General features: G+C 39.9%; 2 protein-coding genes across 2 annotated transcripts in view; one reads left to right on the top strand and one right to left on the bottom strand.

Moving 5' to 3' along the window:
- LOC139949662 (germinal-center associated nuclear protein-like) overlaps positions 1-16,522 on the bottom strand; it is a 94,406-nt gene extending 77,884 nt beyond the window's left edge. The window contains exons 1-11 of the mRNA XM_071948119.1: positions 16,390-16,522; positions 13,432-13,534; positions 11,952-13,157; positions 11,442-11,641; positions 10,527-10,647; positions 9,243-9,410; positions 8,703-8,801; positions 7,612-7,754; positions 6,083-6,133; positions 4,482-4,693; positions 3,507-3,713 (exon numbers count right to left, since the gene is read on the bottom strand). Of these exons, the coding sequence (XP_071804220.1) occupies positions 3,507-3,713; positions 4,482-4,693; positions 6,083-6,133; positions 7,612-7,754; positions 8,703-8,801; positions 9,243-9,410; positions 10,527-10,647; positions 11,442-11,641; positions 11,952-13,157; positions 13,432-13,534; positions 16,390-16,425 (2,546 nt within the window). The 5' untranslated portion in view covers positions 16,426-16,522. The remainder of the gene's footprint in view (positions 1-3,506; positions 3,714-4,481; positions 4,694-6,082; positions 6,134-7,611; positions 7,755-8,702; positions 8,802-9,242; positions 9,411-10,526; positions 10,648-11,441; positions 11,642-11,951; positions 13,158-13,431; positions 13,535-16,389) is intronic.
- A 385-nt stretch (positions 16,523-16,907) lies between these two features.
- On the top strand, positions 16,908-25,714 carry LOC139950095 (nucleoporin NUP42-like). The gene is made up of 6 exons (XM_071948724.1): positions 16,908-16,989; positions 17,691-18,087; positions 19,306-19,477; positions 20,543-20,629; positions 21,319-21,404; positions 21,525-25,714. The coding sequence occupies exons 1-6, from the start codon at positions 16,908-16,910 to the stop codon at positions 22,183-22,185; spliced, it is 1,485 nt and encodes a 494-aa protein (XP_071804825.1). The 3' UTR covers positions 22,186-25,714.
- Positions 25,715-25,906: the final 192 nt, after the last annotated feature.

Genomic DNA, 25,906 nt, shown 5'->3' with positions numbered 1-25,906 from the left:
ATACAAACTTTCAGAGAAATAAGTAATTGAAGTGATGAATTCTGAGACCCAATTATGCAGCAATTTTCAATAGCTTACGTAGCACCTTATAATCAAATAGCTTTCAGATCAAAACTTAACCATGATTCTGTTACAGACTTGGGGTTTTTGCTAAAAAAATAATGGGTAAAAATACAATGGGTTTGGCCTCAAAATTGAACTCCCTGTGGGGTTTACAGCTCCATGTTTCGACACCCATTTGTTCCCAAAAAACCTCCTGGTGATTTAGACACAGGGGTTGGGGTCAAGCTCAGGGTTTAGACTAGGGTTAGGAAAATACACAAGGGGTGTCAAACATCTAGGGATGAGGGAATGTATAATAATAAAAATAGTAGTTTGTTTATACCGCGCTTTTTACACCGAAAGGGCGTCTCAAAGCACTCCAACATCATTACATCTGTTCACTGGGCAGTTCAATTCATTCCTTAAACCATCTCAGCTCCCTGGGGTGTATGATACAGCCTGTGCTAAAAATATGCGCTACTAAGCTAAATAAATTACAACACAGGTTTTAATCCTGGGTGGAGAGAAGCAATAGTTAAGTGTCTTGCTCAGGGACACAAGTGAAGGGTCAGGACTAGCTCCGAACCCAAAATCCAACACCGTGGTTCGTAACTCGGCACCCAAACTATTGCACTCTGATTATGGTGGTACAGTATACATTGTACCTGACCCATTGTAAAGCACAATAATTTTATTAGGACCTATATTAATATTTATTACTATATTTCTGGTAATGAAACCAAGAATGACTCAAAAGTGAAAAGTAAAGATATCAACTGTAGCTGTCAAGCCTGATGAAACTTGTAAACAAGGGTGCGTCTCAAGGAAGTGATGCTTGTCAATAAATATTTTGAGAATGTGTGGGGGTAGGCCATAATGTACAGGGATGTATAACTTTAACAAACAAAAATTTAAAAATTGCTTCATTGAGCACCAGGAAAACAGTCCATAATTTTTGTTTTACAAAAACATAACTCTTAAAGGCACTGGACCTGTTTGGTAATATTAAAATATATGTTGGCACAAAAACTTACTCGGTAACGAGCAATGGAGAGCTGTTGAAATTATTAAACATTGTGAGAAACATCTCCCTCCGAAGTATTGTAGTTTTTGAGAGAGAGGGTAATTTCTCACTTAAATATTTAAATCTCACGCATGTAAAAACACACAAACTTGTGCAACAAGGGTGTTTTTTTCTTTCATTATTTTCTTGCCACTTCAACGACAAATTGAGCAAAAATCTCACAGATTTTGTATTTTATTCATCTATGGATACAACAACAACCAGGTGAGAATACTGGTCTTTGACAATTACCAAACGTGTCCAGTGCTTTTAACACAACTCTGTGGCAATCCTATGAATCAGGTATGTTTTATGTATGTTTTATAAGCAACAAAATTGCAGTACAGCCAGCATAAAATGTCTATATTCAGGTAATTTCAACCTATTGTATATGCACCAGCACCTAAATTGCATGCTTAAAAAATTCCCCCACGATGTGCAATCGTTGCCACGCTACACAATGTGCTTTAAGTGCTGTCTTATTTAGTTCTCCTAATAACAACACAAACATGAGTTCTGTCTCATAATCAATAAAATAAGGGCACCAGCATCTAAATTACATGCTAAAAAATTTCCCAACGATGTGCAATGGTTTAAAGGAACACGTTGCCTTGGATCGGACGAGTTGGTCTATAAAAAGCGTTTGAAGCCGTTTGTTATGAAACGCATAAGGTTAGAAAGATGTTGTAAAAGTAGAATACAATGATCTACACAAATATGCCTCGAAATTGCACGGTTTTCCTTTTACATTGTCGACTAACACGGTCAGCCATTTATGGGAGTCAAATTTTTGACTCCCATAAATGGCCCACCGTGTTTCTTAAACTCGACCGATCCAAGGCAACGTGTTCCTTTAATGGTTGACACACTACATTGGATAATAACAAAGGGGGAAAATAGTATCAACAAAACAAGGGCGTTTCAAGGAGAAGTTATTGTTATAGGCCTCTAATGTATATTTGATGATTGGAACAACTGCATGGGAGTTTTCGCTTGATTTATGTACCATAAAAACAAAAATATGAGAATTAAACAGTTGTACTTTCTACATGAAAGCCATTTTTTCAAACCGTTTTAGGGAAAAAAGCTATTTAACAGGTTTGAAAAGTAATGGTTGCAGTAAATTGTTTTTCCCGTGCATCGATGTGGAACAAGCACTGTATACTTTCCTGAGTTTTTTTAAATGAGCCACAGGAAAATCACTAAGGTGGGATTGGAACCCACAACGTTTGCATTTCTTGAGCAGATGTCTTACCGCTAGACCACCAAGCTAGCCTGGTAGCTAGAGGCAAGGACAATAATTGGACTATAGTTGTGCTGGTATGAACAAAAAGTAAATGATTTCATATTGGAAATATGTTCTCATGTTACCATATTGTTGGATTATGGCTATGGCATTTTAAATGCAAAGCTTTTTTATGTACTCAATAACAATGATAACATGGTTCTCGTACTTTGGTACATAAATTATGATAGCATAAAGTCCTTATAAGGTCCCCAGTTAAAGCTATTGGACACTTTCGGTAAGAGAAAATAACGGGAAAACACACCCTTGTTTCCGCACGTTTCGCCGTGTCACGACATGTGTTTAATAAATCTGTAATTCTCGATATCGAGAACTGATATTGTTTTAATGTTTTCTCAAAAAGTAAAGCATTTCATGGAATAATATTTCAAGAGAAGTCTTTCAGTTTCACCATTACCTTCTGTAAACCCTGTAGGTTATTTTTAAATCTGTGAACATTAGTTTTTTTTCTGTACCGAAGGTGTCCAATGGCTTTAAACGCCTTAGTAAAGAGAAGCAGCTACTGTTAGGTGTGCTCCTGAAGAGGCACAAGCATCCTCATACTAATACTTCGGGTTCTTTCATTTCACACATCCTAGTAGCTAGATCATTATAGCTCCCGACACTTTACATTCCCTCTTTGTCATGCATACTAAGACCATTCCACAAAATTTCTCAACTCCCTGGGGAGCATACGACCTCAAGCTATTTACATGTATATCAGCACTAAGGGATTAATCCAACATATTACATTATTATCCCTAACCGTTATCATGGTTGGGATTCACTAGAACTACGCCGGCTTTGCTGGTTCGCTCAACTGAAAAATCCTGATGAACTTAACAATACAGCCCTTGTGATCTCTGTAGGAACAAAAACCTGCAAAGCACAAATAACTATAGACCTTATGCACATGATGTCATATCAGTAGGGCGCCCTCACCTAGAGGTCAAAAAGTGGCCCGTCATTGGCCAAACCTGTGCGCTGCGCATAGTGCATTTTGATCATATTCATTGTGATACTTGTTTCATGATATTTTACCTCTAAGATTGGCTGGATGACGCCAATATGCATAAGGTCTATTGGCAGAAAGAAAAAAATTGAAACATCACTTACCTGAGAATGTCTCTATCGTTCAGATTCAGGAGAATGTCATACGCTCGGAACTCGGCTTCGTTCGGGCAAACAGTTCCCTCGCCTGCCAGGTCGTGGTAGAACTGCTTCAGGGATTGCATGCACTTGGTTAGATTCTCGTTGTTGATCTTGGGGTCGATTGTGTTGCGGTCCTCCTCGCAAAGACGATGCGAACAGAAGATATGAAATCTGAAAGATCGGTGGAAAAGAAATTTTTATTTAAATTTATCTTTTTTATTTGGGCAAGTCTCATTGAAGTGTGCCATTTACAGCTTGCCCCTCCGAGATTATTTTCAAAGTCGGCAGACATAAGAATGCCAGGCCTAGAATTTCATCTTTGAGAGGGCAAGTACATTTTCACATTGCAATGGGCACTTCTGTTAAAATAAATTAAGATACTGACTAAATAGGGGAAATGCCAAAATAGGGATAGATAGCTCAGTTGGTAAAACACCGGCATGTTGAACCAGAGGACGTTGGTTCATCTTCTAGGAAATTTTGCCTTTGTTCAATCCCAAATTGGAATAGAGAAAGATTAGTATGATATGGTAAGTCGTTCCATAAGGAATGGGCAGCAATGCTTCATCCCATGATATTTTGGCCATAGGTTTCCTTAAAATATGTTTGTTACAAGATCTCATAAACTGACGGTTGGAAAGATAGGGTTGGAGTCCTTCTAAAAGATTTGTTAATGAGCGACAGACATACACCAAGGACATTGAAGATGATTCTGTCCTTAATGGGTAGCCAATGTAGATAGTTCAGGATTGGTGTGATGTGTTCTCTAGTGTAAAACCGGGTTACAATTCTAGCGGCAATATTTTGAAGGCGACACAAACGTTTAACTTGATTATTAGGCAGACCATAGAGATGAGAGTTTCCCAAGGTTAAAACCAAATAATGTTCTTTATCCCCGATGCAAATTCAACACAAATTTCTAAACCAAACTTCACCTACCTTGCACATTTCTCCATGAGATCAATGGCCGTCAGGTTACACAGATCCTGCTGGGTGATGTCTTTCCGGATTCCTCTCGTCCGACTCCAGAGGAAGTCAAACCATTCCTCCCAATGGCCGTCCCGTCCGTTATTCATGATGTAGCGCATCAAGTAGTTCATAGTCATGGTGAGGACTGGTGCTGGGCGCATGTCGTGAGGCAAGGGTTCTTCCTGAGAAGGAGAATACAACATGGCTCAGATAAAGTACAGGAGAAGGAGAATACAACATGGCTCAGATAAAGTACAGGACTAGTAAAGACGTATCTGATTGGGAGACTTTGGAACGCTAGGTGGCAGCAGACTTATACCAGGTAAGTTGTCATTGTTCACGTAGTTCTGAGCATGCGCGCATTACCGAGAACAATGAATTTTACCTGGTAAGTCTGCTGCCACCAAGCGTCCCGAAAGTAGCAGTCACGGTTCTCTCCATGTACAAGCAAGCGTATCGGGCTGATAAAAGCGAATTGCTTGTCAATATGCGCACATTTCGGCTGATATGCACTGTTGAATACTTATTTTACAAAAATCATCCAGATAAAACCATTTCTAACGCTTTAAAATTCACATTAGCAGGTCTGGTATTTCATCTTGGAAAGGGCAAGGCCATTTTCCTTTTAGCAAAGGGCAATTCCATTGGAAAAATCTTTAAGTCAACGGGAAACTTTTGAAGGGGCACCAAGGCCAAGACCAGGGGCAACAGAGCCCATGGCCTTCATGATCTCCTAGTAATTCCAGGCCAGCATGAGGGCATTTAAAACAAGATAAACATCAAGTAGACCACAGCGAAAGACAAATGGATATACACTGTACAATTGGATGCAAAAAACTGACAGGAAAACAACAAACTTGAACAAAGGTTGCACAAAGTTTCAACAGGTTGGAACATGTCGATGCTCAGACTGATACCTGTACATTGTATGTGGGAAAGCACCAATGTTCTCCTAAAACCAACTATAGAGGGCGCCAATGCTCAATAATAGTGCACTCTTTATAATGGAGTATACATAATACCATAATACAGAGCTCCAGCAATATCGCCAATTCTTGATTATCTCACAAAGACACCTTACATTATAGAACAAGATGACTCATCTTGATAATTTTCTCCCCAAAGACATCTTATTTAATCCTACAGAATTATTGGGGCAAACCCCTTAACTTAGCGATAAATGTGTAAGGGGGTTCTTTTTCATGCATGACAAGACAATAATGGTAAGTTGTCTTGCTTAAGGAGACAAGTGACTGGGACTTCGAACCCACACTCTGCTGATCAGAAACACCAGAGCTTGAGTCAGGTGCGCTAGACCAATCAGTCAAGACATATGACACCCCTGTAGCTCCTTTACCAATTGTGTTGTGTCATGGCCTGGTGGTTAAGACCACCGAATTCAAACAATGGTGTTTGATAACCTTGTTTCAGCCCCAAGAGTATGTGGCAACGGCCCCTGGGAAATAGTTGACTGTAGCCCACACCTTCACGTGTCTGGTGACTTGCATACAAAAAGTATATAACAAAATAGGTGTAGAGAAGCAAAATAAAAAATTGGAAATGAAACCTACCTGATCTGCAGAGGACCTGCTGTATTCCTTGACTGCTGTTTCATGGTTGACCTTACAAAAGGATAAGACAGAAAACAGTAAGATAATGGAAACTAAAGAAAAACTTACTAGCAGTGCCTAAACGACTATTAACTACACGCCAAAACCATTACACCACCAGCACTTTATATATATTTATATTATTTTCATTTCTTGAGAAGATAAAAAGCACAGTTAACAAAAGTACAACACATTAACTATAATAGGCATACAAAAAAATGTAATGTTGGCGTAACAGGCCCCCCCAAAAAGAGTAGGTAGGTAGGGATTTTTTGGGTTTTTTTTTTCTGACATGTTTTCTAATTGTTTAAGCCGATAGTATACATGATAACAAAAGAAAACAAGGTTAGACACAACAAATAATATATTTTTAAACTCTTGATGGCATTTATTTTTTATTATTATTATTTTATTTGGATGTCTTTCATAGATTTTAATCACTAAATTGCTTCCCTTGAAAAAATAGAAATATCCAGGGTCGGCCCTATGCCAACATAACTTTTTTTTTATGCCTGGTAAAAACATTCAAAGATACAGGAAGGATAAAGAACAAGCTGGTGCTCCGCCCCAACGTTTTGATACAAGCTGCTTGTGGTCGCTATGGTCTCTAAAGGGTTAAATTCAATATCATGTCTATGCCACCCTGCACCTTTAAAGGGTCTATGTACTTTTTCCTAACACAAAACCCACAGATTTACATTAAACTTACACAGTTTGAAGATTATGATAGTAGAAAGCTTCCCTTGACATTTTACTTACTGAGATGCTGGAGTTTTTGAGAAATGAGTAAAACAAATAATTTTCGTCTCAGTTTTAGCATGTAAAAACGTATTAACCAGTTATGCTATGGTTTTGGTATAATATCATAACTGGTTAATGGGATTTTACATGCTAAAACAATGTTTGTCCTCCTGAGACGAAAACTATTTTGTGACTTGTTTTACGCATTTCTCCAAAACTACACAACCTCAGTTAGTAATATTTGAAGGGAAGCTTTCCTCTATTATTATCTTCCAGCCCTGTAAGTTTAATGTAAATCTGTGGACATTTCAAAAAAGTACCTGAATCCTTTAAATAATGTGTTGATGCCATCAAAACATCATAGTTCTATGCACAGTTGTGCCACCATACACAACCCATGCAGTTGAATGGTTTCAAATGGTCCGTCAACTCACAAGAAAGCATCAACAAGAGAAGGAGAATTTTATCCGTGATGCAAATTTAACATCTATTAAATCGTTGCAGTACCTATTGCTAAAACATAGGATTCGAACTGCCGCTAGCTACCGGGCAATATTGGTTGTCTACATGGTAAGACACTGTTCTAGAATTGCAAAGGTCGTGGGTTTGAATCCCACCTGAGTTATACATGTATGTCTGTGATTTGCTTTCACAGAACTCGGGAAAGTACGGAGTATACATATTGGTAACACACATCGATCAAAACAAAAATGGATATGGTTAATTTTGTTATGTATCGTTTCTCCTACCTTGTCCGATATTCCTGATAAGGTTTCAAATGGGTGTAGCCGGCGCTGGACCACCCTCATATAACGTTCCTTCTCTGGGCACATATCTGGGCAGGTTCCCTTGATGGCATTGGTTGAGGCTAGGTTAGATTGTTTCTTAAGTTCTGGAGGAAAAAAAGAAGAAAAGTCCATAAAAAGGTTAATACATCTTTGGTTTATCGAGGAGTTCAATCATTCCCGTTGAACCAAGATTAAGGGGAGCGTCTCAAAAATCAGGCACATTCTAGGAGCAAACGAACATTCCCGTTGGCACACCCCAACATTCCATTGGACCACCAGATTGTTTTACTGAGAACATGTCTGCATCCATGAGACTGCAAGAGCGTTCCACTGAGAACCCGTGAGCACACGTCCACAATCCATTGAACCGAACAAAACGGGCACATTCTAGGAGCAAAAGAACATTCCCATTGGCACACCCCAACAATCCATTGGACCACCAGATTGTTCTACTGAGAACATGTCTGCAATCCATGAGACTGCAAGAGCGTTCCACTGAGAACCCGTGAGCACACGTCCACAATCCATTGGACCGACAAAATGTTCCACTAAGAACATTCCATAATGCACACATCCACAAACCATTGGATTGCCAGACATGCCAACATCGTTTCACTGAGAACATTTCTGTAGGAACATGCCCACAATCCATTGGACTGCTAGAATGTTCCACTGAAGATAAAACATTCCTCATTGAACAGCAGGGTTTTTAAAAACTAAAGAAGAATCATTCCGCAGACCACGTTTCTACTTAGCGTGCTTAGGACAAACTTCCAAAACTTCTGCCGTGAATGCCCTCCAAATTTGGAAAAATTGTGCGGAGAACCATGATCATATGATTTGAGGCATTGCATGGTGAGGTTTCACTATATATTTGGTTTGCGGTAACACCATGTGTGTATCTAATTGCCAGATAGAGTTAGTTCTTTACAAAGACAGTTCTCTAAAGAACAAACTCTATCTGGCAAGTAGATACACACATGGTGTTACCGCAAACCAAATATATAACCATGATCCTGTCCGACTGAAATAAAATGGCGGGATTACTTTACCTTGTCTCGCTATTTTATCTCTGTTCTCCAGGATGTCATATCTTTCTTGGGCCGTCAGTCCCACTGTCTTGCTCAGTAGATGCGCAGGTACAGCCAGGGCTTTATAATGAAAAAATACATTTTTACTCCGCTGTTATACAAACAAATCTGGACCAGTAAAACCCATAGCTGCAAGCCCTGCAGTCTTATGAATTTGCTCCGAGCCCTGGTACGGTAATGTGGAAAGTTTTCATGCCCCCAAATTTAAATCTGAGAGGCTTTACTGACAATAATGTCTACCCAAATTGTGTATTCCAAATACAGATTATTCTTCCTGCATGGACATAATTGTTCTGGATTTTCGGTGATATCTAAAAAACATATCTACCTTTTGAAATGAAAATTTCAAAGATTAGTTTTCTTGCATATCTATATCTACAGTTCCAAAAATAGAGATATTTTTCACTCTAAAGGAACTGGTGATCAGAAAAAGTTCCACCACAGACATATGTGGGGAGTCAATGCTTTAATAACTTGAATAAGGTTTCCTAGCGTACTCACTTGTTTTCTGTTGGCTGCTCACTTTGGCTTGCCCAGCACCCTGCCGCATGATGCTGGTTCCATCTTCTGGATTAAGATTCGCATCCTTTTTGCGATTGAAGGGTACCAGTGATTGTCTAGGAATATCTCGCTTGGTCTGTGGTCTTCTAACACTTGACAATGGTTCGTCTAAAACAAGAAAACTTGATAATTAGATATCTATTATATATCGTTGCGGTACCCGCTGCCACAAAATAGGATTTGAACTACCTCTAGCTACCGGGCAACCTTGGTAGTCTAGTTGGTAAGACACTCAGCCTCTAGAATTGCAAGGGTCGAGGGTTCGAATCCCACCCGAGTAGTATGCCGGTAGTATTTTTCACAGGACTGCGGAAAGTGCAGAGTATACAGTGCTAACACACATCGGTGTATGGGTAAAGCCATAGAAACAGCGCCCAATGTCATCGAGCTACTTTAGCATAAAGAGTAGCTAAGCACATCAAAAATATGCTCACCAGAATGGGGTTACCTACCAAAACACCATGTCACATGCAGCATTTGTGACTGGTGTCCTGCTCATTTCTGCTAAGCAGTAAATTGTTAAGTGACATTATCTGTTTAAAGGGTTTTGATACCTTTTGTATTTTTTTTGCCACGAGATGAATCCCTACTCACTGTGAATGAAGATGTATGTAATATAATTTACCTGTAGAAGTGTCAGCTTCATTAAGCCCGGTTCATACTTCCTGCGAATGCGAATACGAAGCGCATCTTGACGTCACAACTTCGCAAGGAACAATTCACAGCAGTTGAACTCTGCTCTAATACATGGCAAATAATCGCTGCGAAAGGAGGGTGTGACATCAAATTTACGTCAAATTTGCTTCGCGTTCGCATTCGCAGGAAGTATGAACCGGGCTTTAGTCGTCGGGTTTTTGATAAAAAGCTGAAAATCACAAAGCAAAAATATTTTTTTGACATTGCTTCACTCATTTCTCAAAATCTACAGCACCTCAGCAAGTGATATTTTAAGGGAAGCTCTCTACCATCATTATCTGTAAAGGCGAAGTCACACTGCAGCGAAAACAAAAACGATAACGCATTCTATTGGATGAATTTCTCCACGCAGAACATGCCCATGCTTATTCAACCAATGGAGGGTGTGCATTTTTAACGTTCTTGTTTTCGTTCTCATTATCGAGGCCTGTGTGACCGGGCCGTATGTTTAATGTAAATCTGTGGACATGTTTTTTGTGGCGTACAAAAAGTACCCAAACCCTTAAGGAACAATTCCGTTAGACTTACCATCCACTAATTGTCTGTTCTCCAATCTGGTGCCCTGCTCAGTTTGCCTCCAGAATATGCTGACAGGATCAGTACCACGCTTCATTACGCGAACTTTCCTCTTTGCATTGGCTGCAGCATCCTATAGGAACATAAAAAGGTTTACATTATAGTACAAATAGAGGTAACTGGGGGCTCTGAACTAGTAAAACCATGTTACAATATTTAACAAATTATAATGTGAATAATAAAAAAAATTGTTTTACGCAAGTTTGCCCAAAACAAGGCTAAAAGCCACTCTAGGTAAAGGGCTAAATGTACAAGGAAGAAAACATAGAAATGCAGAAACTCAGTGGAGCTGAAGGTAGGAATTGATATTCCTCTTAAAATATGGCAGATCATAGGATGAAGGGAAACATACACCAGCCAAGGAGTTCCAAAGAGATGCATAACGTCCCAATGTAAGATTATCCATATCATGTTCTTAAGCCTGGGGTGCGTTCCACTTGCACAAACATTCTTGCAATTCAATGTTTATGTAAATATATTTCTGTACTCACAATGAGAAAAGACAGAATCATATAGACAAAAATAAAGTAATACAATACAATGATATATAAAATTGAGGCATTGAATGGTGAGGTATCAATATATATTTGGTTTGCGGTAACACCATGTGTGTATCTACTTGCCAGGTAGAGTTTGTTCTAAGAAAACTGTCTTTCTTTATTCTACTATCCGATGATCGGGAGACTTCTCAGTTCTGAAAAGAACTGTCCTGATTTTTAACTACTACTGGGGCGGAAGGTATAGAAAATTGGCATGGACTACTACTTTAACTTATACATGTAGGATCGTAATTAACTGCACTACCGCGGAGTCAGTTCTTAATAACTAATTATTATTATTATTAATGCTGTAGGGGAATACACTTACGTGATTCTCGAACGTGATTGTCGCAGAATTCTTACTCGGGTTTGGTGTAACTCGTTTGACAGAACCAAACTTAGTGAAAATCCCCCGAAGAAGTTCTTTAGAGTTGACCGATGGAGGCACTCCCTTGATGTGAATTGACGTTAAATGTTTAACTTCTTCTGGACTGGTGTATCGCCGTGAGGACGTGGAAGTCCTTCGAGCTGTGGAAGAAAAAAAGCAAGGTTACTTCCAGACTTTTAACTTCGTATAACCCTTTAGCACTCATACGACCCGAAGGCACCCTGCCTATTACGCGCATACCGCCCCCACCCGCCTTCAAAGTTTGATGTGGTGTATTTTGAGTTATAAACATGCGAATAAACCGCAGCAACAGCCGTAGATACAGTGCAATCTCAAGATGACAACAGTCTAAAAATAACACATAGTCCCCCATAAGATAAAATGACGCTGTCCGCCTATTTGTTTCTTATCCCCAATAAATGAGTTTCAGTCTGAAGTAAGCATTCTTACCTGGTTTATTTTCATCCCGATGTTTTTTCCTCACATCTTCAGCCTGCTTTTCTGGGCTGCGTCGTTTCCGCTCAACAGGGCTGTGACGCTTTCTCTCATCGAGATTCTTTCTTTCGTCGAGACGCTTTCTTTCGTCGAGACGCTTTTTTTCGTCGGGACTGGGTCCTTGTCTCCTATCCGGGCTGCGGCTTCTTGTCCTGGACCGAGGGTCACGATCCATTCCGCTAGCCTCGGCGAGCGCCTTCCCGAATAACCCAGCTCTTTTGATAACTGGCTTCTTTGGCTTGGGTTCTTTCTTAGAGGCGCCAAAGGTCTCCAAATCAGTGATGTCACTTTGAGAGCTTGATGAGAAAGGGTCATCAAAAGATGTGAGTGTCCGTTTGCGGGCGGCTTCTGCTCTATTAGGAGAGAGTTGCCTCTTTGCCTCGCGCTGAGCTGAAGGTTCGTTTACCTTTCCGAAAAGTGTCTGTGATGGCTGTTTTTGTTCTGCCTCAACCACTGCAGAAGCTTCAAGCGGCGCTTTCCCCGAAGCTTGAGCTTCTCGTCTGATGACAACTTTGGTTGAAGGTTGGTTTGCGAGGGTTGTCACCGGCTTTGCAGACTTGAATTGAACAGTATCTGCTGTCTGGAGTGCCTTCCCGAAGAGGTTTCTGGTCACTGATTCTCTTCCGGGAACAGCTTCTTGGGTCTTAAAAAGTGTTTCAGGAATCCCCGATGTCATGGAACCTGTCGAAGGTACTCCTCGAGTCAGACGTTCAAATGGATTGTTGGATGATGGGGAGACACGCCCGAAGACATGTTCTGGTTTTCCAAACAAACTCTTCGGAGGAGAGACACCCCGGAACAGTTTTCCGCTTTCAGGCTTAGCAGAATCATCTGAAGGCTTTTGTGATGAGCTAAACATTCTTGAGGAGAAAGTAGCTCCTGAGTAAGCACCTTGTCCAGCTTCAGTGGCTTTCCCAAACAGGGAAGTAGTACCACTCAGACTGGAGTTGTCTGCGGAAGCTACGATCCTTCTTTGGGAGGTTTGCCCCAGATCAGGACTACTATCACTTCCTTTAGAGAGGCCCTCTACTGTTCTCTGGATGACCAGGTTAGTACCAGACGACGGGGAATCCGTAGCGAAGACTGTACGTCCACGGAATAGCCCTCTACTTGAGCTTCCACCATCTTCTTCCAGTGAGTCGCGAGAGCGCCTTGCCCTTCCTGAAATAAATTCATCATGATAGCGTTCCGGGATTAGAGTCATTGGTGATGAAAATGTCTGAAATCAACTTCAATCAGCAGGCCTGGAATTTTATCTTTGAGAGGGCAAGGCCACATTTAATATTGTATCCATTAAAAAAAATAGCTGTTTCAAATTTTAAACCAAATTTGTTAAATCCAAAATGTAACATGTGTTTTGGCATTTTGTGATGATAAGGCCCAGTACAGAAATAATTAGTCTTCAAGAGGTTTTAAGCACTTGAAAAAGACTTACTTGGCACACGCCCAAAAGACCTGGAGTCCTCAGGATTGGCCTGTCGTCTCCCCCTTCCTCCCCGTGGTCCACCCTGAGAAAGCCGACGAACTGCTTCTTTCTTCTGAAAAACAAAAAATATAAAAGTGTCCAGGAAACTGTTTTCTTATTATGTTTACATGAAGGTAGGCCCTATAAACAAAGAAAAAGTTCCTTCTCCCCAGTCCTGGTTTTTTCTGCCCCTTCAATACGTTGCAAGATGCGACTATAAACTTGTATTCAGCTTGAAACACTTGTTGTCACCACAACACCTTCAACTGACCATCTGTGAACAAAACCACAATTTTTTTCTTCTCGTTTGTTTTTGTATGTTTAGACGATGCTAATCGAGGGCTATAATCTCATGAAGTTTAAAGACTTTGTCTGTGCTGGGCTTGCAGGCCAGGAGACACGACACAACAGACCGCGCAAAATTGGAAGTTGGCTAGAATATCCCGAGCGAATGGAGCCAGGCCAGGAACCATGTTTTTTTAGAAATGTTGTTGCTTAATGTTGTTGCTTAAGTATAATAAATAAAGCATAATTTGTACGTACGACTCTAATGATATGTTTTGAGTAAATCTACTAATAGAGTTGTCCAAGTCCAGCCATAATTTTGTATTCACTAAAAAAAGGTAAAGTAGAGTTGTCTCAACCGTCGAGTTGTCCGAACGGTCTTGTGGTTTGAGGTAGGCAGTTTCAGTCAAATTTAATGCAGGTGATTTTTTCTCTGACAAGATGTAGTCTGTTAAGGTGTATTCTTAGAAGTAAAAATCAATTTAAAATTTTGAAATCGGATGTTTGGTTGCAGAGATATACCGTTTTTAATGAGCGTGGATCGTGAAAAAAACGTACCCGTGTTCAAGTTCAATTCTTATGTTTTTCTTCATATCGGCCACGGCCAAGTTTAATGCACAGCCTATGGCAATAGAGGGCGCACACTAGGCGAGCGCCCTCTATCTCTTACAAACTGTGCTTTGAGGCGCTAGTATGATTTTTTATGAACGGCAAAAAGTGATATTTTGTGAATCAAACTGAGGAGCGGCATCGTGGGGAAAATTGTTAACTATAAAAATTAAATATGTGTTAAGTTTTGCAGGTGTTTGTGTGAATATTCTTTATTAATTATGTCAACAAATAGCATTATTGAATTAACCAGAATGAAATAAAATTAAAGAGTTTATGACTGGTGTTTCCTTTAATTTAAGATCAGTTGATCCTTTGATTTAAAATTGTAGCATTAACACAGTAAAACATTAGAACAATCTTTAAAAAACTTGAGGATGAAGGCATTTGTATACATCGATTATTTTTGTTATATTTACAAAGACAATTTCTAAAAACCAATGGCTATAATTATACAATCAATTTTTTTGTTCAACTTTCGTTTCAATTAGTATAGGCCTTTAAAAGTATATAACAATACTAGTTTCTTTTGACTCAAGAAGAGCAGTCTGTTATTATCAATTCAGAACGTAGAAATTATCAAAGAAACAAGATCGGGCAGCTTTCCAGCTTTCTATTATTAGAGCCCCGGCCTATCAAACTTATTGTAACACACGCCCTCTTGTGGTGGCACATCACGGAAACACGAAGATGTACGAGTACGACGTACATGTACAATCGTGCGTATTTAGGACAACTTTGCAAGAAATGGTCTAACAAAACCTTTCTGCGGGAGAAGAAAACATAATCAAATTACACCAAATTTTCACAAGTTAAACTTAAAAGTATGGGAATTAGCACTGACAAAGTCGCATTCAATTTTGATGATTGTCTCTGGAAGAAATCTTGATTCAAAAAATGGAAAACGCCGACAAAAATAGGTTTTTAAGGTAAAAGCTATGCGACTAGCTGTACGATGTGCGGAATTTTATCGGCTACACGATGATGTAATCGTTATCTCATTTTGTGTAAACATGTGCTCCCGCATCGCAAAAAACCATCTTCGGGCTTCTTCGGCGCTTTCCGAAGATTTCCGAAATCCGTTGTCCACGGGGTTCAAAGTTGACGTCATGCACAAACGAATGGGCGCTGCACGCCAGGCCAAGCTTCTGTTTTTTGTCGTTGCTCTCTTTTTTTTACAATATCTCCGAAACTATTCATCCGATTTCGAATATTTTTGAAATGTAAGCACGGGGAGAGAATGCTCCTGCCTGCTGTCAAGTCTCATAGTTGTGAGTTGTACAAAATGTGAGTTATGATTTAATATATTTCGTTCTTTTTTTTCGGGGCTGTGTGTGTGTGTGTGTTTTGGTACACGTAAAATCAACTTGATGAAACTGCCTATTTGAGGGACGAGTTGTCTGACATCCATCCAATTTGCTGATAGGTGTAGAGACATTTTTCAAGATTGATGTTTAGAAAGTTACACCAAGAAGTGTTTGGACTTTGGAGGGAGAATAATAAATGGCCTAATCGACGGGTCCTGGGCATGGTGGAACTCCCCATCAAATTGAGCAGATAATAAGAGTTCAAGAGTCAATCAAGATATGAAAAAATATTGCCTCTACATTGTAAAAAGCTGCGAGGGTAATATTTAAAAAAATGACTGTTCAAAATTAAATTTTTCAAATCATTGTATGCCACTGCCCGCACTGGAGTTTATTTATTTAGTTTGGGGTTTAGTGGGGTGTATCATGCGGGAATGTCGTACCACGTTCATGTATGGTGTACACAGGCACACAACTGCACAGCAAAAAAAAAATCATTAAGTTTTTGATTGCGCAAATTTAAAATCATGTAAGAGACAAAGTTTGCGTTAAAAAAAACAGCTTGCGCGAATTTGAAAAAAGTCCCCTTTCAAAGATTGCGCACAACGAACACAACAACATTTTCCGTCTTGCATTAAAACTCGAACTAAAAGTAAAAAGTCAACACAACGAACAAGAGGTTTAAAAACTTCACACAAACGAAACTGGCTAAGCACTTGTTCCTTACCTTTTTCTGGCTGTACGAGCCCCTGTTGGGGTTCATGTTTATAGTTTGCTTGAGAACTTTCTCAAAGAAATTGACACTGTGAAACTAAGTTATTGAAATTTCTGTCCGTCGTCCTTTCGTCAAAGTCACATGCTCATTTTGAGGCATATAACCAACACATGACCACGAATGGTTGTGATTAAAATACGCATGCGCAAGTTGTGATTAGTCTCTTGCAGTCGTAATGTTGTGTTTATTTTTGAGCCAATACTATTTTCTGTATTAAACCATCTAAAGTTCAACCCCGTCATATTTTGTAACGTAACTGCTTTGGGTAAACTGTCTATTGACATCTTTTAAACGTGCATGGTTGTAGTTCGTGGTTTAGCTTCATACGTCTGTTCTGTTATATATATCTCCTCATTTCTGTCCGTATCCTATTACTGACAATTGGTGGCGCTGTTCTAGATGACTACTTGGAAAACAAAAAACGGTTCAGCCACCACCACACGACATGCACGATATCTCTGATTCAGAAAATGGTTGTTTGTAAATTTTTCCTTCGAGGTGAATGTAGATTTGGTGATCGGTGTCGTTTTGAACACACAAAAGGCGGTCAAGGTAACAAAGAATAAGTAATCCATTGGAATTTGATTGATCATGAACTAACTAAAAAAGGAGGTAGAAATAAATACTATTTTTGTTTTGTTTTTGCGGCTTTGTTTTCATGGCTCTGCTTACTGTATTATGTAAGGGGTAAGCACAGAATCGGCGCTTACTGAAGCAGGGAATTCTGTGTTTACAGCAAGCGTATTTCATGGGTAAGCGGCGAATTTTGGCTTCTGCGCGTGCGTACTCCGCGTTACTTACTCGGCATTAAACGCTTATTTATATAAATAAGGCTAGTGCAGAAATTCGGAGGTTGCATGTGATTGTGAGCGAGCGGTGAATTGTGATTGTAAGCACAGAATTCGGCGGTAAGCAGAGCCATGAAATTGGGCCCAGCAGTCATGGCAGTTGGCACTCCGCATGCAGACACAGTGTTGTTAAGACTGTGTTAACTTTATTTAATTAGACTTTGTACAGACTTTTGGGTGGTTACTGACTGGTCACTGTGAAGCTTGATATTGTCTAACGGTGGGAACCTGGAATAAAAAAATGCATGGTCGATCAAAAACATATCAGCATTTTAGTTCTCTAGCTAGTAGTCTAGCTGTCATTGTCAAGATCAGACAGAAGTAAGTGCTTGGTAAAAATGTTCTAAAAATTTTATTTTTAATGCAACTGTTAAATAAACTTGTACCTTTTTTGATCATGTGTAGGAGGAGGAGGTGGTTACCAGGGTTACGGAGGCGGTGGAGGAGGAGGAGGTAGAGATGGTGGAGGCTACGGAAGAGGAGGAGGTGGCGGGGGCTATGATCAAGGGGGCGGGGGCTATGATCAAAGAGGGGGCGGTGGTGGCGGATATGGTCAGGGAAGCTCCAGAGGTGGAGGTGGTTACAACCAACAAAATAACCCCTATGTTTATATCAACAAAAACAGCAGTTCATATGACAATAGGCAAGGAAGATTGGACGATGATGGGCGTGGTGGGGGAGGCGGAGGGAAGAAACGCGTCCAGTTTAAAGACTCATTTGGAACGAGCCAGAACCAGAACCAGAACCGCTTTAACGCTCTGGGTGCCGCCTCGGGATCGGCTGAGAGTCACAGCGATGTTCTGTAAGAAATCATCTTTGCACAAATACCTCCTTCCATATCATTTGATCATATAATTGGTTTTTATCCTGACACTCATGGCAGTTAAATACTGTAAACTGTACTCAGTACTTTCCCAAGTTCTATGAAAAACATCCACAGCTAAATCACTCGAATGTGTTACAAGTTTTGAGAAATGGGTTTTCGTCTCAGTGATACAAAAATTATTTTTTAGCATGTACAACAAATTGATTTGACTCTCCTATAGACGATGTGACCTCTGACGTCACACGAAAACCATAACATGATTTGCGCGCATACCGCTGGGCAAAACCTTTGTGTTTTGGCAGCCAGCTAGAAAGTGTATGCAATCTTACCATGACTAGGGGCTTTTTGCCCGGCGAAACGTGATACAGTGTTTTTTTCAACAGAGGGCGGTTTGAATGTAAACATAGGTCACATCGTCTATGAACTGGCTCTGTGATTTTCACTGGTTTTCTCAAAAATGTGACGACTAATGAAGCTGAAACCATACAGGAAAATTTTATTACATACATCTTCTTGTACGGCGAGTAGGGCTTCATGACATGTCCAGGGCCCAATTTCATAGAGCTGCTTAAGCAAAAATTTTACTTAGAGGGAAGGTACACCTTTGGTAATTACTCAAAACAAATATTAACTTAAAAACTGACTTGGTAACGAGCATTGGAGAGCTGTTGATAGTATAAAACATTGTGGGAAACGACTCCCTCTGAAGTAACATAGTTTTTGAGAAAGAGGTTATTTCTCACTAAAATAATAAAAGACTTCCAGCTAGAAGTCTTTTATTCCTATCTGAAAGCACACAAATTCGTCCAACAAGGGTGTTTTTTCTTTCATCATTTTCTCGCAACTTCAATACACCAAGTGAGCACACTGGTCTTTGACAATTACCAAACGTGTACAGTGCCTTTAAGCAAAAAAGTCCTTGCTTAGTAAAATCAGATTACTGGCAAAGACTCCACTCAATTGTTATGCTAAGTAAATAACAGCTAAATACCAGTCACAAGCAATGTATATGGCATTAAATTTTGGCCAGTAACATGTGTAAAATAAGCGAGATGTTTTCGTGCTTAAGCAAATTTTTTGCTTTAAGCAGCTCTATGAAATTGGCCCCTTAACTAGATCATTTTTGATGTACAAAAAGGTACCAAAACCCTTTAGCTAATCCAAAACCATATATTTGTTTGTCTCTGCCTACAGAGATACAATCAAGCATGACGTTGAAGAGTGGGAGGGCAGTAAGATGTGGCCGTTTTCCAGCTACAAACCCAACAAATCTCAAGGCTGCGTACCAGGGTTTGAGGACATCTCACCTGAAGAGATCCGGTTCATTGCGTACACTGCAGTGAAGGAGAGTAAATTTGACCAACATGTAAGAGAACTACTCCTAAGATTATTAATTTGGATTTTTACCCATACACCGATGTGCGCTAGCACTGTATACTCGGTACTTTCCCGAGTCCTGTGAAAAAATATCACAGGCATGTTACTTGGGTGGGATTCGAACCCACGACCCTTGCAATTCTAGAGCAGTGTCTTACCAACTAGACTACCAAGGTTGCCCGGTAGCTAGAGGCAGTTCGAATCCTATGTTTTGGCAGCGAGATTCTTATTTGAGAAAGCTTGTATATTTGGTGACTGTTCTTTATTCCGGCATCCCTATGTTCGAAAACCCCCGACGATTGACACGCTAGGGTTATGGTTAAGGTTTCTGTTGGGGTTGGGGATAGGGTTAGGAAAATGCCCTGGGGGTGTCGGAACATAGGGCCCCTCTCACTATTTAATACCATCCACACTGCTTTTGAATAATTGGTAATCCTGCAATAAATGTTGGTGGTGAGTGTATAATAAGTATACAGTCAACGACAACCCTCCTACTGTCTGACCATTCAATATCATTCACTTTCGGTTTTGAATGATGGACAAACTATGCCAGTCTGTTATTATGATATGTGGTGAATGCATTTGACACAGTACAAACATACACATTAAGTTTTATCATGAGCTTATTCCTCCATGGTTTTACGCATAGTGATGGCTCATGTGAGTGTATTTAAACAGTACAGATATGCATATTAAGTTTATGCACAGTTGTGCCACCATACACAACCTGTGCTGTTAAAATGGTTGAATGATGTTACTAAGAGACAGATTTTGGTTCTTTCACTAAACCTGGACCCACTTGTTAGTGTTGATGACTATACCATCCGCCCAGGTAATAGTTAATACATGTAAGCAGGACAGTTCTTTTCAGAACTGAGAAGTCTCCAGAACACCCGAACAATTCTACTCCGCGGTAGTAGAATGAAGCAAGACAGTTCTTTAAGAACAAACTCTACCTGGCAAGTAGATACACACATGGTGTTACCGCAAACCAAATATATATTGAGTAAGGCCTAATTGATCTTTTCATTTTTGTGAAATTGCAACATTCAAGAAAGCATCATTTGCTGCTATGGCTGATATTTACAAGAGGCAGAGAGACCAGCTAATGAGCCCTTCGCAAGAAATCACATCCCAACTGGTAAGTTTAGACCAAAGTCCACAATTATGGTCAAGCCATCTTGTCTGCTCCTATTCTGGGCCTAATTTCATGGCATTGCTTCTTGTAGGCAAATAATCTGTGCTTGTATGAAAGCAGGGAATTCAACGCTTCCGACAAGCGTGTTCCTGGAGTTAGTGCTGGTCCCCATGTGACTCCACATTACAAGGCATTCTTGGCTACATAGCTAGCGCGGAAATTCGTCGCTTGCCCTGTAAGCAGAGAAAGGTGGTTGTAAGCGCAGACTTCGGTGGTAAGCAGCGCCATGAAATTGGGCCCATTTCAACAATTTTGAATTGCGGATGGAAGAAACATTTATACAGTTCAAGTCCAAGCAATAAATTTTGATGGACATTGATAATACAGTACTTTGTGGTCAGTGCAATTTGACGTTCATGTAATGTTGCTGCTGGGGTGAATACATTCCTCGAACCATGTGCTACGAAGTTTGTAGCCCACTAAGCTGAACCAGTCACAACAACCATCTCTGCCCTCAAAGGGTGCCATTTACTCCAATGCGCAGAGAAGCAATACCGGAAGTCGGGTATTTTGCTCCAAGATACAAATGCTGACCAGGCCAAGATTCAAACTGACGTTCTGGTGATTAAGCCATCAAAGCTTTTCAAAGAATGATGATGAAAACAAGTTCTGTATCTTTCTTTAAATTCTAGATAGCTATCTTCAACGGGGGTGGTCAAATGCCACAGTCGATCTTTGGGACCACAGAGTCGCCAGTCATGGCTATGTACAATCACAGGTAGGTTAAGAAACCTCTTTTTTTTTAAATCTAAAAGGAGATTCTTTTTCTCGTACAACCAGACTACAGCTGCCATTTTGAAAGGACGAAATTTGACTTTTGTTTTTATCCTTTCCTCAGCACTTCACTTGGGTCAACAAGTCAAGGTTTTGGAGCCAGTGGATTTGGAACCCAACCTTCCAGCTTTGGGTCCATGTCTACATCAACCGCCTCTGGAACAGGTTTTGGTGGCAATGCCTTTGCAAGTGCTACACCTGGGGCCTTTGGTAGTGGCTTCGGAAACCAGCAGACACAAAATGCAACCAGCACAGGTACAGGACTGTTTGGTAAGCCAGCAGCACCGAGTGAACCAACAGGAACAGGACTCTTTGGTAAACCCGCTACTGGACAGACAGCTGCTGCAGCGACATTCGGTGGCAGCAGTGGGATATTCGGTAGCAACAGTGGAGCATTTGGTAGCAGCAGTGCGCCAGTTACTAACAGCACAGGCAATGTAGGTCTCTTTGGAAAGCCTGCTCCAGCTGGGAACACTGCGTCTTCAGTGAGCGCCCAACCGGGTTTATTTGGGAAGAACACGCAGGGTGCATCGGGTGGTGCATCGGGCGGTGCATCGGGCGGTGCATCGGGCGGTGCATCGGGCGGAGCATCGCCAGGCAACAAAGTGGGTGTGTACACACCTCTTGAGGAACTCACTGCAGAGGAGAAGGAACAGTTCCAGGCAAACTCTTTCACACTAGGAAAGATCCCAACAAGGCCACCACCCCTGGAATTGTGTAGATGATGTCTATACAACAAGAGTGTAGTTCTCACACTAGACTGCAAATGTAAAACATTCATTAGTTATTGCTACAATGTAAGACACTATCAAATGGTGACATTTTCAATTTAAAAGGGTCAACGTATTCATGTAAATAAAATAGTGGAATGCTTGTTTGACAACCAGGTATTTGAAGCAACGGTGGAGACAGCCAAACAGAGCATACTGTTTAAAAGGTTAGATTTACATAGTGTGAGTGTCTACACAAATCCTCATACTCATTGTACTTTCACCATACCAGGGATAAGAAATTGTAGACTAACCGGAGTTCAGACTTGTGTATGTCTGCCTGGTTTACAGCCAGTTTACAGCACTGGTCCTTGGAGCTCATCAAAATATTTGACTCCAGGGGTTACTAAAAGATGAAAAATGCCATTATTTCAACGTACCGCCTGAAATTTGAATCCCAGTTTCAAACTCTTTTGGTCAACATTAGCTCTCACCCCTGCCATACAAACCTTCGGTCGTATCTATAGGTAAAATTTCTTAAAATCGTTTTCCAAAGACACCAAGTCACACTTCACCATTATGAGCAAGACTCGTAAACCAATACATTTGATAAATCATGTTATTACGTTTTCACCTAAGCTTTAGTGCAGTACAAAAAAACATAGTGCTTCTGCATCCCAGATTCAACAAGGTCAAAGGGCAAGTTGGATATGGAATGCAGATATCAACAAATATTTTTCAATTAACTTAATATTTTCTCTGGAATACAAATATAGGGGTGAATTACACATTTATTTTTATTGAAGAAATAACGACCAGTGTCACCAGATACAAAAGTTGGCACAAGATAAATACAATTTTTTGGTACATAGCTTTGATAAATTTCAAAAAATACTCAGTTAAGGTTATTGACAGGTATTATATATATGTTTATGTACAGGTATAACCTGATTTTAAATACACCTGTTGTATGAGTGCTATTGTTTTATGCATTGTGTTTGGAAGAACATGTGACATGTGAGTAATCCAAGCTATTAAGCTCCACCCCCTTAATACATTGACCAATCACAAACACTGTCTAAAACCCAGCATGTTGGTGATGTTGATTGACAGTTGCTATGGTGGGTGGGGCTCAATATAATGGATTGATCTATTCAAGTTCACTTCCACCAACATACATGTACTCTTTTCATGCAATATATGTGTACATTGCACGTGCAATTTCTAAGAAGAATCGGCATTCATATTTGAATGTTCACATATTTTGTTTTTAAAACTTTGCTTGAAAAATTATTCAGGTATTTCCAAAGAGCTCCTGTAGCATACACTGCAATGGGAGACTTTGGAACACTAGGTGGCAGCAGACTTACCAGGTGAATTTCCATTGTTTACGTAGTTCTGAACATGCGCACATTACATAGAACAATGGATTTTACCTGATAAGTCTGTTGCCACCGAGCGTCCCAAAAGTCCCCTATTAGGTGCCTCTAAATTGCCTGTACAATTCATTGACCTTCCAATTGGATGCATTTCTTTGAAGGCAGTGGACACTATTGGTAATTACTCAATATAATGATTAGCATAAAACCTTTCTTGGTGACAAGTAATGGGGAGAGGTTGATAGTATAAAACATTGTGAGAAACGGCTTCCTCTGAAGTGGAGTAGTTTTCGAGAAAGAAGTAATTTTCCACAAATTTGATTTCGAGACATCGGATTCAGAATTTGTGGTCTTGAAATCAAGCATCTGAAAGCACACAACTTCATGTGACAAGGTTGTCTTATTCTTTCATTATTATCTCACAACTTCAAAGACCGATTGAGCTCAAATTTCTACAGGTTTGTTATTTTATGTATATGTTGAGATACACCAGGTGAGAAGATTGGTCTTTGACAATTACCAATAGTGTCCAATGCCTTTAAACAAAATTGTTGCATGCTGAACTGTTCTCATGTACAGTACTTTCAAACAATTATCATGGCACAATTTAGAGCTGCTAGAGCAGAAATTAGCATAAAATACGCAGCCTACCTGTAACAGCCGATGCATGTGATACGTTGTTTGGGTTTGGTTATTCTGGTGATGGTGAGTATAATTTTGTTATGCTTAGCTACTTTTTGTGGTTAAGCAGCTTGACAAAATCAGGCCGCTGGCCCAATTTCAAAGAACTGCTTCAGAAGAACATACTGCTTAGCAATTTCTGCCAAGCAAAAAAATCCCAGGATACCAGTCACAGATGGTAAGTGTGGCATGGCATTTTTGTTGGTTACCTTATTGTTGTAAGCATAATTTTGTTGTGGTCAAGCAGCTCTATAAAAATCAGACACTGTACATAAAAGAAAAAAAACAACAAATAAATTACCAATAATGACTAAGTGAAAGTTCATAAGATCTGTACAATTATACAAACCATGATTAAATTTGTTAGTTGATTGTAAGTCATTGATTTTGTTTTTGTTTTTGTTTATAAAAACAGGCATTCCTTTTCTTTGTTCAAATCAAGATGTTACCAAATAGGTCAAAAAGTGACACCTTGTAAAAAAATTGTGTACAACACAAAACAACAATGTCCCTAGATTTACATTAAACTTACACAGTTTGAAGATAATGATATTAGAAAGCTTCCCTTAAAACATTATTTACTAAGGTGCTGTAGTTTTTGAGAAATTAGTAAAAGAAAATGTCACAAACACAATTTTTGTCTCAGTTTTAGTTAAAATGGTTAATGCGTTACATGCTTAAAACAATTATTGTTTCACTGTGAGACGAAAATAATTGTTTTGACTTGTTTTAGTCAATTCTCACCAAAAAAAACAGCACCTTAGCAAGTAATATTTTAAGGGAAGCTTTCTACCATCATTAGCTTCAAATCGTGTATTTTTTTTTTTTTTGTAAACCTGTGGACAGTGTGTTTTGTGTCCTACAATGGAAAGGTACCCCAACCCTTTAAGAGCCCATTTTATGAAAGTAGAGTGTATAAACATGTGCATTCATGCACTGGCAGTGACATTTGCATTGCTTAGTGTACATGGACAAGGCTAAATTCACTTACAAATAATTCTTTGATTTAGCACATGGTACCATAACTATGTACAATTTGGTATTCAATTTCCAACACATTCCTTTTTATCAAATCCCTCCATATTCACAACCTTTACTAGTCTTGGTTCAAAGACCATGCTATTTTTGCGTACTTGAACAATCGACGTTGAGCTTTATGTGCACTGAAGATGCACATGTAATAAATACACATAGAGGGCGCTGTGTTATTTGTGCCCCCACTCCCAATCCCACCATGGTGGGATCCAGTTTTTGTGGGGGTAAATAAAACAAGTCACAGCGCCTCGTACATCATCTGTTGAACGTTGGTTGTGTACATACATGAAAACACACTGGTCTTGTAACCAAGACTATGTCATATGGAATCATATATTTTGCACTCAAGTACTGGTATAAGTATCAAGTACATTATGGGTGCGTTCGTTTAGCTTCCCTGGGTCGACCCCAATGTTGCGTATTTTATTTTTTTCCAGGACGAACGTGGGCACACAATTACCCCACGTTCGTCCTCAAACCAGAAAAAAAACCCAGACACGTCACCACGTGAGCCTTCCCGTGGTGACGCCAGTGCACCTCGGGCCAGCCCAAAGTGACCCAATCCACAAGTGGGGCTCTTGGGGCTGGCCCGAGGTGCACTGACGTCACCACAGGAAGGCTCACGTGGTGACGTGTCTGGG

Source organism: Asterias amurensis, chromosome 17, assembly GCF_032118995.1.
Source record: "Asterias amurensis chromosome 17, ASM3211899v1".
Lineage (NCBI taxonomy): Eukaryota > Metazoa > Echinodermata > Asteroidea > Forcipulatida > Asteriidae > Asterias > Asterias amurensis.
The sequence above is the reverse complement of the archived record's forward strand: the minus strand, read 5'-3'. Positions and strand labels throughout refer to the sequence as shown.